General features: G+C 46.6%; 1 protein-coding gene across 3 annotated transcripts in view; it reads left to right on the top strand.

The window, feature by feature from the left end:
- Nucleotides 1-16,606, top strand: part of POU2F1 (POU class 2 homeobox 1) — a 134,629-nt gene that overhangs the window by 65,428 nt on the left and 52,595 nt on the right. For all 3 annotated transcript variants that reach the window (XM_064152245.1, XM_064152244.1, XM_064152246.1), the window contains exons 2-3: nt 2,788-2,853; nt 12,101-12,201. In XM_064152245.1, coding sequence (XP_064008315.1) covers nt 2,788-2,853; nt 12,101-12,201 — 167 coding nt within the window. The remainder of the gene's footprint in view (nt 1-2,787; nt 2,854-12,100; nt 12,202-16,606) is intronic.

Below are 16,606 nucleotides of genomic sequence, written 5' to 3'. Positions count from 1 at the left end.
TTGTTTGAACCTGAACAGCGCTAGCAAGATGTTTCTTTATCCAACTTGCTGCTTTTTTTGCAGTAGCCATGTTTGAGGTTTTTGTTAGGGATGAATCTTTACCACAGCCATCATTCAGATGGACATTTGGTAGTTGAGGAAGCTTCCTGCCTGTGTTTAGTACCGGGAAACACTGAAAATTTGTGCTAAAAGTACTTACTTTGCGGCGTAGCCTGCCAGAGAAACATGTCTGGGTTGCTTTAGGAGGAGATACCTCTACAGTTAAAACTCTGTCTTGGGCAAGCGTGTTGGCCACGCCGGGATTTTTGTTGTGTGAACCTTGTCATCTAGTGGGAGCAGTCAATATGTTGCTGGGAGTTGTGTGTGCAGGACAGTCGTGTCCCCACTCCGTGTTTGTCTGTGGTGACTGTCCTGCGTGGTGGCTCTAGCACTGCAGTTCCTGCAACAAGCTAGCGGAGGAGGCCCTGTGTAGTTTTCTTTGACAGCTTTCTGAAGTGGTTTGGTGAATGGTTCCCATGTTATTGAGAAGCAATCTTCAACCTTTGCTCTTCCTTTCTGTGGTAAGTGCTGTTGTGAGTTCTGTCTGTCCTTGTGCTATGGGCTTAAAAAAAGCTCTTCTCTCCATTAGCCCCATCGGTTAGCCTAGTTTTTCAATCAAATATTTGACTTCTAAGCCCTCTTTTCTCCTTTTGTTGCTGCTTGAGGACTCTTTGTGGTTGTGTCCACAATGAAGTCTTCCATTCAGCGTTCTCTCAGCCTACGCTAATTTCAGTCACCAGCGGTGTGTGGAGGAAGGAACTAACGCTACCTGTAATCGCTTCCAGTGTGTGGTGCCACACTCAACACGATTGAAGATACGTGCAGCTTCTAGATAGAAAGCTACCTTGTTTTACACAGGGGTGTATCAGTACAGAGGGACGCTTGGACAGCAGTCGCTGTGCAGTCGGTGGAACTTGTGTTCTGTTTCTAGAGTGTGGCTCAGCCTGGCCAGATGTGGAAAATGACAAAATAAGGAGCTGAGAAGCAGTACGTTCTGTATCTGCAGCCCTGGAGGAGCGCTGGCTTTCAAGACTTTGGACTTGCAGCTTTAATCTGCTAAGCACAGGTTGCGAGAAACACGGCAGAACTTGCAGCCTCTTTTGCTAGAGCCTGAGCAAGCAGTGTGCCGCTGCAGAGTTCCTTCGCCCTCCTTCCCCCTTCCAGAAAGCCATTTAACCCGTGTCTAACTCGGCACTGAAAGTAATGTGGGTAGCTTAACTCTCCTTTCCGTGTGGCTGACACTGGAAAGGTTTAAGCACAGGCACTTTCTGGGAGCTGTGGAGGCTCTGGAGAGGTTGAGGTAACTTGTCTAGGGAAGATTCTTACTAGTTACAGTCCTCTGTGTTATCTGGGCTAGGCCTAACTAGGTTCCACTGCAGCAGTTGTTTAGGAGGCGAGCTACATTTGTTCTAAAGATGTCCCTGGGTCTAGTGCTGTGCTTCCTAACTGCTTGTTGGAGTTGTTCCAAGATTGGTGTCACTTAACCTTTTCTCTCACGCATTGCGTTTCCAGCTACCTCCCTCCTCCTCCCACCTGTACTCCCAGCCAGGCCTTGTCATTATTCCCGTTTTCGTTCAGGCTCTGTCGATGTGCTTTGTTCCTTATGGCTTGTGCTTGCCTTACTCTGCGGCTGTCACCTCAGTGCTGGTAGCCTGAGGGTAGCGCTGGTCTCTGGACAGGCGCAGGTGACAGCACACAGCAGCAGACTGGCCTCTTGTTTCCAGCTCGTACAGGCTGCCAAGCAGCGATGTGCCTGGGCATTCTTACAAGCATGTGGGGAAGGGATGCAGTAGGTAATGCTGCTGTGGTATTCTTCTTCGGCCAGTCGCTGTTTTGGAAGTCAGTGCTTTGGTGGGAAGTACGTGAGAAAGGTAACCCTTTGAGCACCCAGCAAGAGGAAATCTTCGTTGTCCTTGCACTTCACTGGTTATGGGGATGGAAGATCCTGCTGAAGGATTTGCTTCTGCTTCATTTTATGAGCTGATCTGTCTTTTAGTTTTGTGACAGTGTGGTACAGTGAGGTTGGTAGCAAAAAATCGGGAGGTAGTAAGCTGGAGAGCTGATGCTGTCCACAAAACATTTGTATGGGTTCCTACATAAGAAAATTACTCTCATGTCATCTGAAGAGGCCCTCTGCATTGCACTACAATCAGCTGGCAGGCTTTGAAGCCAGGAGCAGACTTTTCAGTAGATTCACCTGGAGGGAGAAAGAAGATAAATTATTTTATTTGTATGGTTTTGCATGAATACATAGAAAATATAAAATATCAGTGTCAGTCACACCCCTGTAAAATAAAAATGCACTGTTAGGAAACTGACATCTATTAAATTATGACTGAATTTCCTTTCTCTTGTGGGGGGGATGAGCACAAGAATAATATAGGCCATGGTGGTTAGACACGTTTGGGTGATTTTGTTTTTTCCTCCTTTTTGCCTCTATAAATTTCTTTGTACTAAAAATTAAGTTCTTGCCTATCTTTGCCCTCCACCCTGTTGTCTTTCATTCCTTTAGCACCATACTTCAGCATACAGGAATAATGACAAATTTGGGAACACTGTTTATGTTGGAGATTCATTATTGTGTTCTGCTGTTGATCACTGTTTCTGTGTTATAATATGGATCAGCATAATGCATGTATCAACTTTTTCATGTTCTATTCTTGCCTTGAACAGTAGGGTGTGACTAGATTTATTGGTTGTTACCGTTCCCCCTCCTCATATTTTATCTTTATTTCTGTTTTAATGCAGACTCAAGAATGAACAATCCGTCAGAAACCAGTAAACCATCCATGGAGAGTGGGGATGGGAACACAGGTAAGAAAAGATGGAGTGGAGCCTGGATGTTTGCTGATGGAATTGAACAGAAATTAAAAGCAAAATTTCTTTATCAGTTTATAGGAACTGAAAGCAAATCAAAATGATCTCCCTAACACACTTCTACTGTTTTTAGAGACTTGGGAGCAATTTTGTCTTGCCATTTAATCCTACTATTAGCAGGACATTATTCACACCTACAGCATCAGAGCACTACCTGCACCTTAAACGCCTGATCCCTCTTCCTCACTTTATCTGTAAAGTTTCTGATACTGTGAAAGCTCTGGTGGCACTAGCTCTCCATATGGAGTCTCATGTTATTCCTTGAGGAGCATACCTAGGACACCTCTAACTTCATATTTCACTTGGGCTGAAGTTTTCAGGCCACTGCTTGATATTGTTTCCATTTCAGATTTCATTCAAGCTCTCACAAGAGTTCTCACCAACAACACCAAGGGGGAAAGCATAATTTGTCCACATTTGAAAAATAAATAAAATGCTAATTGGCTTTTCTGTAACTTGGTCATATATTAGAACAGAACATTGAAATTTGGCTGGGAGGAGCAGCCTTTTTCAGGCCAAACATGCCTTTTGGCACATAGAATAGAATCATAGAATCAACTGGATTGGAAGAGACCTCCAAGCTCAGCCAGTCCAACCTAGCACCCAGCCCTGGCCAGTCAACCAGACCATGGCACTAAGTGCCCCAGCCAGGCCTTTCATGAACACCTCCAGGGATGGCGACTCCAGCACCTCCCTGCGCAGCCCATTCCAATGCCAATCACTCTCTCTGACAACAACTTCCTCCTAACATCCAGCCTAGACCTCCCCTGACACAGCTTGAGACTGTGTCCCCTTGTTCTGTTGCTGGGTGCCTGGCAGAAGAGCCCAACCCCACCTGGCTACAGCCTCCCTTCAGGTAGTTGCAGACAGCAATGAGCCCTGCCCTGAGCCTCCTCTGCTGCAGGCTGCACACCCCCAGCTCCCTCAGCCTCTCGTATTTGCTTGTATTAAAATTTTCCCTGGCAGAGATGCAGGCCACTGCCTGAGACCATTTCCATTTCAGATTTCATTCAAGCTCTCACAAGAGTTCTCAACAACAAAACCAAGGGGGAAAGCATAATTTGCCCACATTTGAAAAATAAATAAAATGTTAGTTGGCTTTTCTGTCATTTTGTCCTGTGTTAGACCATGGAAATTTGGCTGGGAAGAGCAGCCTTTATGTCAGGCCCAATGTGCCTTTTGGCACAGCCTTAGATGGGGTGAAGTTGGAGAAGCTTGAAGAAGTTTAAGCCTCTGCATCTCAGTCATACCTATCATGCTTTAATTTCTTTCTAGAGGTAATGTTCATTTTTACATCCAGAGAAATGACAGTTCCAAGTGGAAAGCAAATAGTGTATCCTAACTCAGAATCTTTACTGAGGTTAGAATAGCATTTGAGAAGACAATTTTAATGAGAAGGAGCTTGTTCTTGTGCTTTGAGAGAGGTTTGGCTACCTTGAGTGAGGAAAATTGTTGTTCTTCTTGGTTCAACAACAGGAGTTTAGAATAAGACTCTGGAACTGTGGTGAAATTCAGAATTTAATTTTAAGCTACTGTCTCCTTATTCTGTGTGCAAGGTGTTAGTACAGCGAGAGTGACTGAGTATTCCTGATGGTGATCTAGCAGGTGGATGTTTTTTGCCAGTGCACTCAGAGTGAATTCTGCTCACTCACTAAGGTGTATTTTGTTCCTGGCATCTCAGTTTTTACTGTTCCCCCTGTATTTGTAATAGGAGAGGTGTGAATTCCTTTTATGTACAAAAATAATTTCTTTTGTATTTAATACTGGTTTAGAATGACAGAAAGCATTATTTAGAAGACATGGGTGGTAAATATTTCATAGTCATAAACAGCATCAATAGGAGAATGGTGTTAAAGATCCCTCTAGAGTCCTTGTAGCTAGGAGAAAATTCTTACTTCCTACTCTGTGTGAATACAGTTCCCTGGGTATGCTTTCTCCAAAGAGTGCGTTCCCAATGCACTTCCTTCAGTGCCACTTTAGCTTGCAATTTCACCTCAGCTGAGTTGTTAAAGAGAAGAACTTCATTTACTCAAAGGTAGTCTGTTGTCCTAGAAGCACTGCATCTGCTTCAGCGGCACCCTGGCTCTGCCCTCCTAGACAGCTTCTTCACCAGTGTGAGTGTAGTGGTCACGGTGTAAATGAATTGCTGGCTTGTAAAGCTGCAGGTAGGTGCTTTCATCACAAAAAGGGGTGGTTAGTTACTGCAAATGTTGGTGTTTGGACCTTTCACAAATACCATTTCTGTAATTTATACATACCCAGTCATTTCTCTCAGTTTTGTTTCCAGACTTATTAGATAATGCACACTAAGGTAACGTAGAGTTAGTGAGGACTCCATTCTGCAGTCACTGTTTTGGTTTGAAGTGTAGTACTTGCAAACCACTGGGGGCAGTGATTAATCACTTTTATAACCTTCTTTGGAGGCCCAAGCACCAACTGTATTAGTCAGCTGGTGTATTTTAAATCCTGAAAGCAATACTCATGCAATGTAATTTTGGGCTTCTGAGCAGAGTACTTCCATTATGATGTTAGGCTCTATGCATACTTAGTAAGAAGTCAAGCTTCAGCTGAGTTGCTAAGGCATTCTTCAGTGCTGTTGATTGCAAGGGGAATGTAGGCTCCAGCAAAATGCATAAAGATTATGTTTATAATCACTCAAGAGTTCTTTTTTTTGTAGCTTCTTGTAACCATCATGTAGGGACCTCTGTGACTAACTTGAGTCAGCTGTGTAAGCAGTACTAGCCTGTCTTTTAAAGCCTCAGTGAATGCTTGTCTCATTCCTGTTCTAAACAGTGGTAAGCTGATGCCATTCGAAAATTTTAAGAGAAAATACTGTAGTGGATGGAATTTACACTTGACAGACTAGTGTTGTCAAGAGCAGAAAAGGTACATTTGGCACTGGTAAAGAAGACTTGGCTAGTGTGTCACAGATTGCTGATGCTGAGTTTCGTGGAAGGGTTAACAAAGTCTGTATCACTAACTCTACTTAGGGAATGTACTAAAGTCCTTGAGTGTAGCAGTCACAATAAAATGCCTGAAATAGATTTTAGCTTCAGAATTATTTTGCTAAATTATCTCGCTCTTTAAGCACCTGAAAAAGCAAGCAGATTTCAGATGAGTGAAGCAACTACAGAAAAGTCTTTCTAAGTCCAAGTGGCGTTGGATGGTTGTTTTCATACCAACATAAATGGATCAACTGATCGCCAGTTTTGCAGAATCAAACAGCTCTTTTCCAACTTTCAGTAGTAGGTAGGCAGTCTACTGGGGGAAAAGAGAGAGAGGAGAGTGTCTTGGAGTAAAAGGACAGAGTGGCTGAGAGCAGCCAAGCAGAAAGGGACCCGGGGGTGCTGGTAGATAGGAGCTAAAGATGAGGCAGCAGTGTGCCCAGGTGGGCAGCAGAGCCAATGGCATCCTGGGCTGGCTCAGGAGCAGTGTGGGCAGCAGGACAAGGGAGGTTCTTGTGCCCCTGTGCTCAGCACTGCTCAGGCCACCCCTTGAGTGCTGTGTCCAGTTCTGGGCTCCTGAATTCAAGAGAGATGTTGAGGTGCTGGAAGGTGTCCAGAGAAGGGCAGCAAGGCTGGGGAGGGGCCTGGAGCACAGCCCTGTGAGGAGAGGCTGAGGGAGCTGGGGGTGTGCAGCCTGCAGAAGAGGAGGCTCAGGGCAGACCTCATTGCTGTCTGTAACTACCTGAAAGGAGGCTGTAGCCAGGTGAGGTTGGGCTCTGCTGCCAGGCAAGCAGCAATAGAACAAGGGGACACAGTGTCAAGTTGTGCGAGGGGAGGTCTAGCCTGGCTGTTAGGAGGAAGTTGTTGTCAGAGAGAGTGATTGGCATTGGAATGGGCTGCCCAGGGAGGTGGTGGAGTGGCTGTGCCTGGAGGTGTTGAAGCCAAGCCTGGCTGGGGCACTTAGTGCCATGGTCTGGTTGATTGGCCAGGGCTGGGTGCTAGGTTGGACTGGCTCTGCTTGGAGGTCTCTTCCAACATGGCTGGTTCTATGACACCTCTTTTGATTTCCTTTTTATAGGTTACAGCATGAAAAATTTCTAAAAAATCTGTTTGTTTAATGTGTATATATATTTTAGAGCTGTGTGAATGGAGTGCTATGAAAACCAAGATTATGTTGTCTGTGGAAACTCAAGTGTTGTGGTACGCAGTGACATAGCAGCAAAATAATTTCCATAAGTGTATGATTTGGAAAGACTCTAAAAATTCTTTGTTTACATGCTTCATTTCCAGAGATTGGTATTTCCAGAGATGGATTTTTTTCTTTCCCCTCAGTTTCCATAAGATGAAAGTCTATAGGCAGGTGGGAGAGGGGTCATGAAATATTCTTTAATTGCTAAAATTCTGGGCAAATACAAATGCTGAACTTCTTACTAGTAATGTGGACAAGAAATCAACAATTCATGAGTTTTGGAGATAACTCTCAGTTCATGCAGAGAGAAGAGGGAGATGGAGAAATGGTGTCCTGATGCAGGTAGATCAGAGCACAGTGCATATCTTTTTTTAGTTTTTCTCTGCATTCCCTTCCTGACTCCTTTATTGGACCTTACCCCACACCTCCTCAGACCTGTAATTTCTCACTGCTCTTAGTTTCTTAAGCAGTTTGTAGACTTAGACTAAATTCTGATGGTTATGATCTTTATTGAGGGAGTAAGTTCTTCATAGAATCAACCAGGTGGGAAGTGGCCTTCAATCTAATTCCATCCAACCTAGCACCCAGCCCTAGACAATCAACAAGACCATGGCACTCAGTGCCCCATCCAGCCTTTGCTTCAACACTTCCAGGGACAGCAACTCCAGCACCTCCCTGGGCAGCCCATTCCAATGCCAATCACTCTCTGACAACAACTTCGTCCTCACATCCAGCCTAGACCTGCCCTGGCACAGCTTCACACTTTATCCCCTTCTTCTGTTGCTGGGTACCTGGGAGAAGAGCCCAACCCCACCTGGCTACAGCCTCCTTTCAGGTAGTTGTAAACAGCAATGAGCTCTGCCCTGAGCCTCCTCTTCTGCAGGCTGCACACCCCCAGCTCCCTCAGCCTCTCCTCACAGGGCTCTGCTCCAGGCCCCTCCCCAGCCTTGCTGCCCTTCTCTGGACACCTTCCTGCACCTCAACATCTCTCTTGAATTGAGGAGCCCAGAACTGGACACAGGACCAGTCTTGTTCAACATCTTTCTGGGTGCCATGGACAGTGGCACTGAATGCACTCTCAATTTGCTGACCACACCAAGCTGTGTGGTGCAGCTGCCAGGCTGGAGGGCAGGATCCATCCAGAGGGACCTGGACAGGCTGCAGAGGTGGGCACAAGCCAAGCTCAGGAGATTCAACAAGACCAAAGGCAAGGTCCTGCAGCTGGGTTGAGGCAATCCCAAGCACAAATTCAGGCTGGGCAGTGAGTGGCTGGAGAGCAGTCCTGAGGAGAGGCACTTGGGGGTGCTGGTGGATGAGAAGCTCAACAGGAGCCAGCAGTGTGCACTTGCAGCCCAGAAAGCCAAGCAGAGCCTGGGCTGCAGCAGCAGAAGTGTGGCCAGCAGGGCCAGGGAGGGGATTCTCCCCCTCTGCTGTGCTCTGCTGAGACCCCACCTGGAGTCCTGCATCCAGCTCTGGAGCCCCTGGGACAAGAGGGCTGTGGAGATGCTGGAGAGTGCCCAGAGCAGAGCCAGGAGGATGGTCAGAGGGCTGCAGCAGCTCTGCTGTGAGCAGACTGAAAGAGTTGGGGCTGTGCAGTCTGCAGAAGAGGAGGCTCCCAGGTGACCTTCTTGTGGCCTTCCAGGATCTGAAATGGGCTGCAAAAGAGCTGGGGAGGGACTTTTTAGGCTGTGAGGGAGTGCCAGGAGTGGGGGGAATGGAGCAAAGCTGGAGGTGGGGAGAGTGAGGCTGGAGGTGAGGAGGAAGTTGGGCTTGAGAGTGGTGAGAGGCTGGAATGGGTTGCCCAGGGAGGTGGTTGAGGCCTCATGGCTGGAGGTGTTTAAGGCCAGGCTGGCTGAGGCTGTGGGTAGCCTGCTCTAGGGTAGGGTGTCCTTACCCATGGCTGGGGGGTTTGGAGCTGGCTAATCCTTGTGATCCCTTCCAACCCTGACCGATTCTATGACTCAAGATGTGGCCTGAGCAGTGCTGAGCACAGGGGCAGAATAATCTCCCTTGTCCTGCTGGCCACACTGCTCCTGAGCCAGCCCAGGATGCCACTGGCACTGCTGCCCACCTGGGCACACTGCTGCCTCATGTTCAGCTACTATCTAACAGTGCCCCTGGTCCCTTTCTTCCTGGCTGCTCTCTGAGCAGCAATAGCCATTCCGTTCACTCTACTGCAGTTTCAGACTCATAAAGCAAAGTGATTTTACATAGTTGAAAAGTTGAATATTTGTGATGTGTCTGTGCTCTCTTTGGCTGCACATATGACTTTTAAGTCTCTAAACCCTGACCTCAAAGCACAGAATTAAAAAAAGCAGAGTAGATCAACAGTTCCCCTGTAGCACCCACACCAAAGATGCATGAAAGGCATTCAATATACCTTGCATGGGTGCTGGAAACCTGACAGTCTGCTTTGCATCTGTGTTTAATGAACGTTGGAAGTTTAATCTGTGTAAGATTTTTTGTCGGTCAAAATAGCAGTGTGAAATATTGGATGGTCTTTTTACTGGTCAAATTTTATGCCTGATGGCTTTTGCAGATGTTTCTAAGGGGTTGCAAACTCCTCTTGTTTGACAACTGCAAGCTGGGGTGGTTTAGCCTGGAGGAGAGGAGGCTCAGGGCAGACCTCATTGCTCTCTTAAAACTACCTGAAGGGAGGCAGGGGAGGCCTAGGCTGGATGTGAGGAGGAAGTTGTTGGCAGAGAGAGTGATTGGCATTGGAATGGGCTGCCCAGGGAGGTGGTGGAGTCGCTGTGGCTGGAGGTGTTGAAGCCAAGCCTGGCTGGGGCACTAAGTGCCATGGTCTGGTTGACTGGCCAGGGCTGGGTGCTAGGTTGGACTGGCTGAGCTTGGAGGCCTCTTCCAATCTGGTTGATTCTGTGATTTCCCTTTAGAGAAAAATGGAAATAATGAAATTATTTTAAAGTATGAGTTACCTGAACTCCTGTCCATAGACACTGAACACAATCTGATTGTCATAAAGATTAAACCTGCAAGTGTAGAGCTGGTTTTGCTTCCTTTGAGTCACACAGTTTTTAAAATCACGTCCCCTGTCCTAGAAGTTCCACCCAGGCAGCTGCAGTTAGAATCTCTCTTTGTGTCATTAGGCAGCGTAGGTAATAATGCCCAACATACTGTGCTAGTGCGAGGCAAAGTGGAATAATTTCCTGAGAGAAGTTAGATTATGGGCTGTGGGAAGGAAACACTGGTGCTGTCTGCTGCACTCATAGGCTTGCTGAGATGGATAGAAACAAGGACACAAACATAGATAAGACGGAGCAGGAGAGCCTGTGTGTGTGTCCCTGTTGCAGTTGGTGCCCTGGGCTGCTTCTGTGTAACTAATCCTTCTTCCTAACCCCCCTGGCTGATCCTCCAACTCACCTTGCCTGTAAGGTATACTCTGGGATAAGGTGGACGGGTGGAAAGGAGGTGGCAGGGTGGTCGGGAGCCCCTCCTGGGCACTCTGGTTTCTGGCAGGGCTGTTGTGTTTCTGTATTACCTTTACCGTGTCTGTTTCTGTCTGTAGCTGTAACTGTTGTAACTCTCTGCTTGTATCTTGTTAACTCTCTGCTTGTTAACTTTTGTGAGAGTTAACAATGGCTGTGAACATAAAGCTTCATTCCTTGATTTCCAGCTCGGCTGAGTCTAGTCTGGGTGATTTCATAAGAGAGTGTGTGGGGGGGGAGTGAGCAACTCCCAAACCATCACACTTACAAAACCAATGTTCATTTTTGTATTCTTCCCACATAATGAGTCTGAAAAGTTTGTAGCTATTGCTTTTAGCAGAAGTGAATTCTGTAGTGTGGATTTTTTTTTCATTTGTTGTTCTTCTCTTATTTGGGGATAGTTTGGGAGTTTTCATTGTCATCTGAGATATTTAGGGAGAAGACAACAAAAATATCACCGAATAATGTGGGTTTAGCTGTATGAAAGTGGGTGAGGGCAAAAGTAAGGGCAGGCATTTACCCTGTGTAACGAGAGCTCCACACAAACACTCATGAAATGTGGAGATAGCTTTTATCAAAAGAGCAGAGCCATAGCCCATAGCTGCTGCATATTTACACTGCTTCCTTTCTAATCAAGTATTGGTTTACTGGTATGAGAGCTACCTTTCATACCTACTGTTCTTGCCACTTACTCAACTTTAGCAACGTCTTCAGCTGCTGAATAGAGTACATGAAGAATGGAAACTCAGTTTAACCTTAGCAGCAGGCACACATTTGGTTCTCAAACCATAGCAGAGATGAGTGGGATAACAGTGTGTGTAGAACAGGTAAGATGACAGAAGCTGAAGAAATTATGATGGTGTCAGCTGACAAATGCTGTATTATCAAAGTCTGGAAGTGACACTGGAAGTGCTTTCCACCCCCTCCCCCACTTCAGTAACAAATGTCAGTTGTTACTCTCAGTCTGTTCATAGAATCACAGAATGGTCTGGGTTGGAAGGGACCTCCAAAAGTCACTAGTCTGCAGTAAGCAGGGGCACCCTCAACTAGATCAGGTTGCCCAGAGCCATTCTGACCTAAAGCAATTGTCCACACCTTTCTTAGACACCTCTTTTAAGTACTGAGAGACTGCAGTAGGTCTCCCTGGAGCTTTCTTCAGGCTGAAGAATCCCAATTATCTGAGCCCAGCCTCATAGGAGAGGTGTTTGAGCCCTTGGATCATTTTTGTGGCCTCCTCTGGACTCACTCAAACAGTCCCATGGCCTCCTTGTGCTGAGGACTCTAGAACTGACACTATACGCCAGTCGAGGTCACACCAGGGTTGAGCAAGGGTCAGAATCACCTCCCTCAACCTGCTGCCCTGCTTCTTTAGACACAGCCCAGGGTGTGATTGCCCTTCTGAGCTGCAGGTGTGCATTGCTGGCTCATGCCCAGCATTCTACCCATCAGTACCCCTTCTCCACAGGGCTGCTCTCAATCAGCAGTAGCAGGGACTGCACCAACCTGGCTCTGGGGGCTTATGCAGAGAGTAGCCAGAGACTTAATTCTTACTCAATTTCATGGAAGTACTAAGTAATGCATTTTAATGTCTTGTCTTTCATCAGGCACACAAACAAATGGCCTGGACTTTCAAAAGCAGCCTGTGCCTGTTGGAGGACCAATCTCTACAGCCCAGGCCCAGGCCTTCCTTGGGCACCTTCATCAGGTAAGAGAACAGCTGTTTCAAGGTCGGGGAGGCTTGGGCAGGTATGAAGCAGGTAGGTTTGCTTTCTGTGGCTGCTGGGGAGTGTGGTAGGTGACGTGTGGTAGGTGACATGCTTGAATAGCTCCGAGGGGAAAAAGTTGTCACTCTTACTCACTTCATTGCGTTGGGCTGCCAAAGACATCAAGATAGGATGAGGCTTGTTTGGGGGAGCCCCTTTTTGGTGAGTTGGGTAGCAGCCATCACAGAAACCTGTTGGAATGACTTCCACCACAGGAGTGGTGCAATTGATGGGTACCAGCTTTTCAGAAGGGATAGGCAGAGAAGAGGAGGTGGTGGAGTGACCCTCTGTTAGGAAGACACATGAAACCGTTCAAATGAATGGAGGTGATGATGGGGTTGAGTCCTTACGAGTAAGAATCAGGAGTAAGGCCAGCAAGACTAATTCTGTGGTGGGAATCTGTTACAGACCACCCAGCTCGAGTGAAGAGGTAGCTGAAATTTTTTTATGAGTGGTTGAGAGAGCTGTCACAATCATTTCTCCTTGTTCCCATTGGGGACATCAGCTCTCCAGATGTCTGCTGGCAATACAATACACCAGGGAGCAGGCTTGGAGGTTCCTGGAGTGTGTGGAGGATAACTTTGTGATGTAACTGGTGAGGGAGCTAACCAGGGAAGGTGTCCTCTGAGACAGCTTCCTGTGAACGTTGGACCTGTCTAGTGTGTAGTGATCATGAGATGAATGAGTTTTCAGTCCTGGGTGAAACAAGGAGAGAGCTTAGTAAAACTGCCACCCAGCACTTCTGCAGAGGGAACTTTGCCCTGTTCAGGAGACTGATTGACAAACACTCTTGAAAGGCCTCCCTGATGGAGAGAGGACTCCAGGAAGGCTGGACATGCTACAAGAGGGATGTCTTAAAAGCACAGGAACAGACTGTCCCTGTGTGCCAGAAAACAAGTTGGTGAGGAAGGAGCCTGGCCTGGCTGAATAGGGACCTTTGCCTGGACCTCAAGAACAAAAGAAGGGGAAGAGAAGAAAAAGAAAAGGGGACAGGTCTCTCATGAGGACTACAAAGATACAGTGAAGCTGTGCAAGGAGAAAATTAGAAGAGCCAAAGCACAGCTGGAGCTGAACCTAGCTGCAGATGTTAAAGATAATAAAAAAACGTTTTTTATAAATCAACAAAAGAAGGACTAGGGAAAGTCTCCAACCTTCATTGGATGCAGAGGAAAACAGTGGCTAAGGATGAGGAAAAGGCTCAGGTGCTTAATGCCTACTTTGCCTCAGTCTTTAGCACCAGGACTAGCTGTTCTCTGGACAGCCAGACTCATGAGCTAGGAGACAAGGAGGTGATGCTGAATGAGATCATCACAGTAAGAGTGATCTGCTATGCCACTTAGATGCACACAAGTCTATGGGGCTGGATGGGCTGCGCCCAAGAGTGCTGAAGGAGTCAGCAGAGGTACTTGCCACGCCACTTCCCATTATTTACCTGAAGTCCTGGCTAACTGGGGAGGTCCCAGTGGACTGGAGGGTAGCAAATGTGACACCTATCTACAAGAAAGGAAGAAGGGAGGATCTGGGAAACTATAGATCTCCCAGTCTGACCTCGGTACCAGGGCAGGTCGTGGAGCAGGTCATCTTGAAGGCTATTACATGCCATACAGAGAACAAGCAGGGGATCAGGCCCAGTTAGCATGGGCTCATGAAGAGCAGGTTCTGCCTGACAAACCAGATCTTCCATGACAAGATGACCCAAGTACTGGATGAAGGAAAGGCTGTGGATATTGTCTTCATAGACTTTGGACAAGCCTTAGACACTGTTTCCCACAGAATTCTCATGGACAAACTGGCTGCTTATGGCTTGGATGAGCATACAGTCTGCTGGATAAAGCACTGGAGGGTTCTAATAGACAAGCAGCTGAATATGAGCCAGCGATGTGCCCAGGTGGCTCTTAGAAGAAGTCTAACAGCAATAGGAAGGTGATTGTTCCCTTGTACTCAGCACTGGGGACACCACACTGCAAGTGTTGTGTCCAGTTTGGGGCACCTCAATGCAAGAACAATGTTGAGGTGCTGGAGCAAGTGCAGAGGAAGGCAGCAAAGCTGGTGAAGGGCTGGAGAATATATCTTATGAAGGAGCTGGGGATGGTTAGTTTGAAGAAGAGACCAAGGGGAGACTTTGTGACTACAAGTACCTGAAAGGATGTTGTAGAGAGGTTGGTGCTGGTCTCCTCTCATAGGTAATTAGAAATAGAATAAGAGGGAATGGCCTCAAACTGCAATGGGGTAGCTATGGACTGGACACGAGGGGAAAAAGTCTTCAAGGAGAGAGTGATGGGGCATTGGAATGGACTGCCCAGAGAGGTGGTTGTGTCACCAACCTTGGATGTGTTTAAAGGTCGTTTGGATGTGGTGCTTGGGGATATGGTTTAGAGGTGAACTCTATAGAGTAGGGTTAGAGGTTGGACTTTATGATCCCAAGGATCTTTTCCCACCTGAGCGATTCTGTCTTTCTGATACCTTAATGGATATACCAAGTGGGGAGGCAGGGCAAAAAGTACTCTTTTTGTTAAAAAATGTATGTGAGGAAGGATTGGAAAGCAGCTCTGTGCAAAAAGGCCTGGCAGTACTGGTGAACCGTGGGCCATGGCAGCAAGAGTGTGGCCAGCAGGTTTGCTTTGCCCTGGTGAGGCCTCTTTTGGAGTACTCTGTCCAGGTCTTGGTTCCCCATTTTCAGAAGGGCATGGAAGTGCTTGAAGGGGTAGAGCAAAGGGCTATGGAGATGATTGAGGGGCTAGAACATCTCTCTTAGGAAGGACTTGAGGCTTTTTAGTCTAGAGAAGGCCAGGGGAGTATCTTATCAATGGTTACAAGTGCTTGAGCAGTGGGTGTCGAGAGGGTGCAGCCAGCCTGCCTTCGGTGCTGTCCAGTGACAGGACGGGGGGCGAGGGGCACAGACCTGAGCATGGGAATCTGTCTGAACGTGAGGAGGAACTTCTTTACCTTGAAGGTAGTAGAGCACTTCATCAGGCTGCCCAGAGAACTGGTGGAGCCTTCATTTCCGCTGTCACTCAAAACCTGTCTAATGCAGTCCTGTTGGACTAGATGATTTCTGGAGGTTTGCTCCAACCTCTGTCATTCTGCGTATTGAAGCACTCAGTGCTGTGGTCTAGTTGACTGGATAGGGCTGGGTGCAAGGTTGGACTGGATGAGCTTGAAGGTCTCTTGCAACCTGGTTGATCTTATGACCTAGTAACTGTGAAAGTTCTGGAACTGTCAGTGTTTTAGTTAAACAAATGGAAGTGTGTTGAATGGTAGTGAGTACAATTTCTGGTCTTTCAAGTTTTTACAGGTTAACTAGCAATAGGAGGTGATCCTACCTACTGAGGAGATATGGTTTGTGAGTTGTTTTTTTTTAATTTGTAAGTTATTTTAAGGACCTGTTTGTCATATCCAGGTTTCTGCTACTGTCCCTCTGCTCTGTTGCTGCTGTATTTAGGAAATCAAAGCTGAACTTCAGATGTAGGCTTAACAAAATGGGGCATCCTTAGGTGAAGGGAAGTATAAGGGGCATTTTTTGTAGTTTTTTTATCTGTTCATACTTGATGTCTGAAAACAAATGTCCTAATTTCTTTCCCTTCCTCAGCGCCAAGTTAAAGTTTAAAATGCTGTACCTAATTGGCTGACCCCGAATGCTTGAGGTCTGAGGTTGCACAGTGATTGTGGTATAATTGACGTACCGAAGCTTTTATGCCCTCTTTTAAGAGCTCTGAATTGCCACTGTATTGTATGGAACATTTTACATGGCACATAATTACAATTTTCCTAGTACATTGGGTTATATAGAACCTAGGGAGTGCCACTGTTTGAGTTTGCTTCTCCAACAGGCTGTTTGTAGGCTGCCTTTATGTGCAGAGAAGCTGACTAGCCTTCATGGCTTGTCAGTGTGTGTTTAACGTGGGGACATACAGCTGCTCTGCAGAATTTTGGGGTTTAGTCTTTGTTTTGTTATATAGGTTGGTCCAGGACAGTAATTGTATTTAGCACTGTGCTTTATCTTGCCTGGAAATTGTATTTATTTAAACAGTTGTCAGGATCTTTGTAACTTCATGTTTGATAAAGTGTGATTCATTTCTTGAAACTGGCTCAAAAGGAAAATCTCAGCTATTCTTTTATGCACCTGTGGGTGTGTGGGAATCTATTGTCAAACTGTCCTCTTCTAGTGTGGCTGATGTTAGTGGGGCGTTATTCAGCCTTCACACACAGTGCTTTCCTCCAGACTAATAGAAAATATTAGGTTATAGGCAACATTCAGGAGCAGTTTAATTCCTAGCTAGAAACTGTTTGTGTGATGGAAGGGGTGTTGTAATTGCAGTCAGAGGTGTTTTCAGGAATATGTTGGTG

The sequence above is a fragment of the Pogoniulus pusillus genome, chromosome 12, assembly GCF_015220805.1.
Source record: "Pogoniulus pusillus isolate bPogPus1 chromosome 12, bPogPus1.pri, whole genome shotgun sequence".
Classification (NCBI taxonomy): domain Eukaryota; kingdom Metazoa; phylum Chordata; class Aves; order Piciformes; family Lybiidae; genus Pogoniulus; species Pogoniulus pusillus.
Note: the sequence above shows the minus strand (reverse complement) of the source record. Positions and strands in the feature narration are given on the sequence as shown.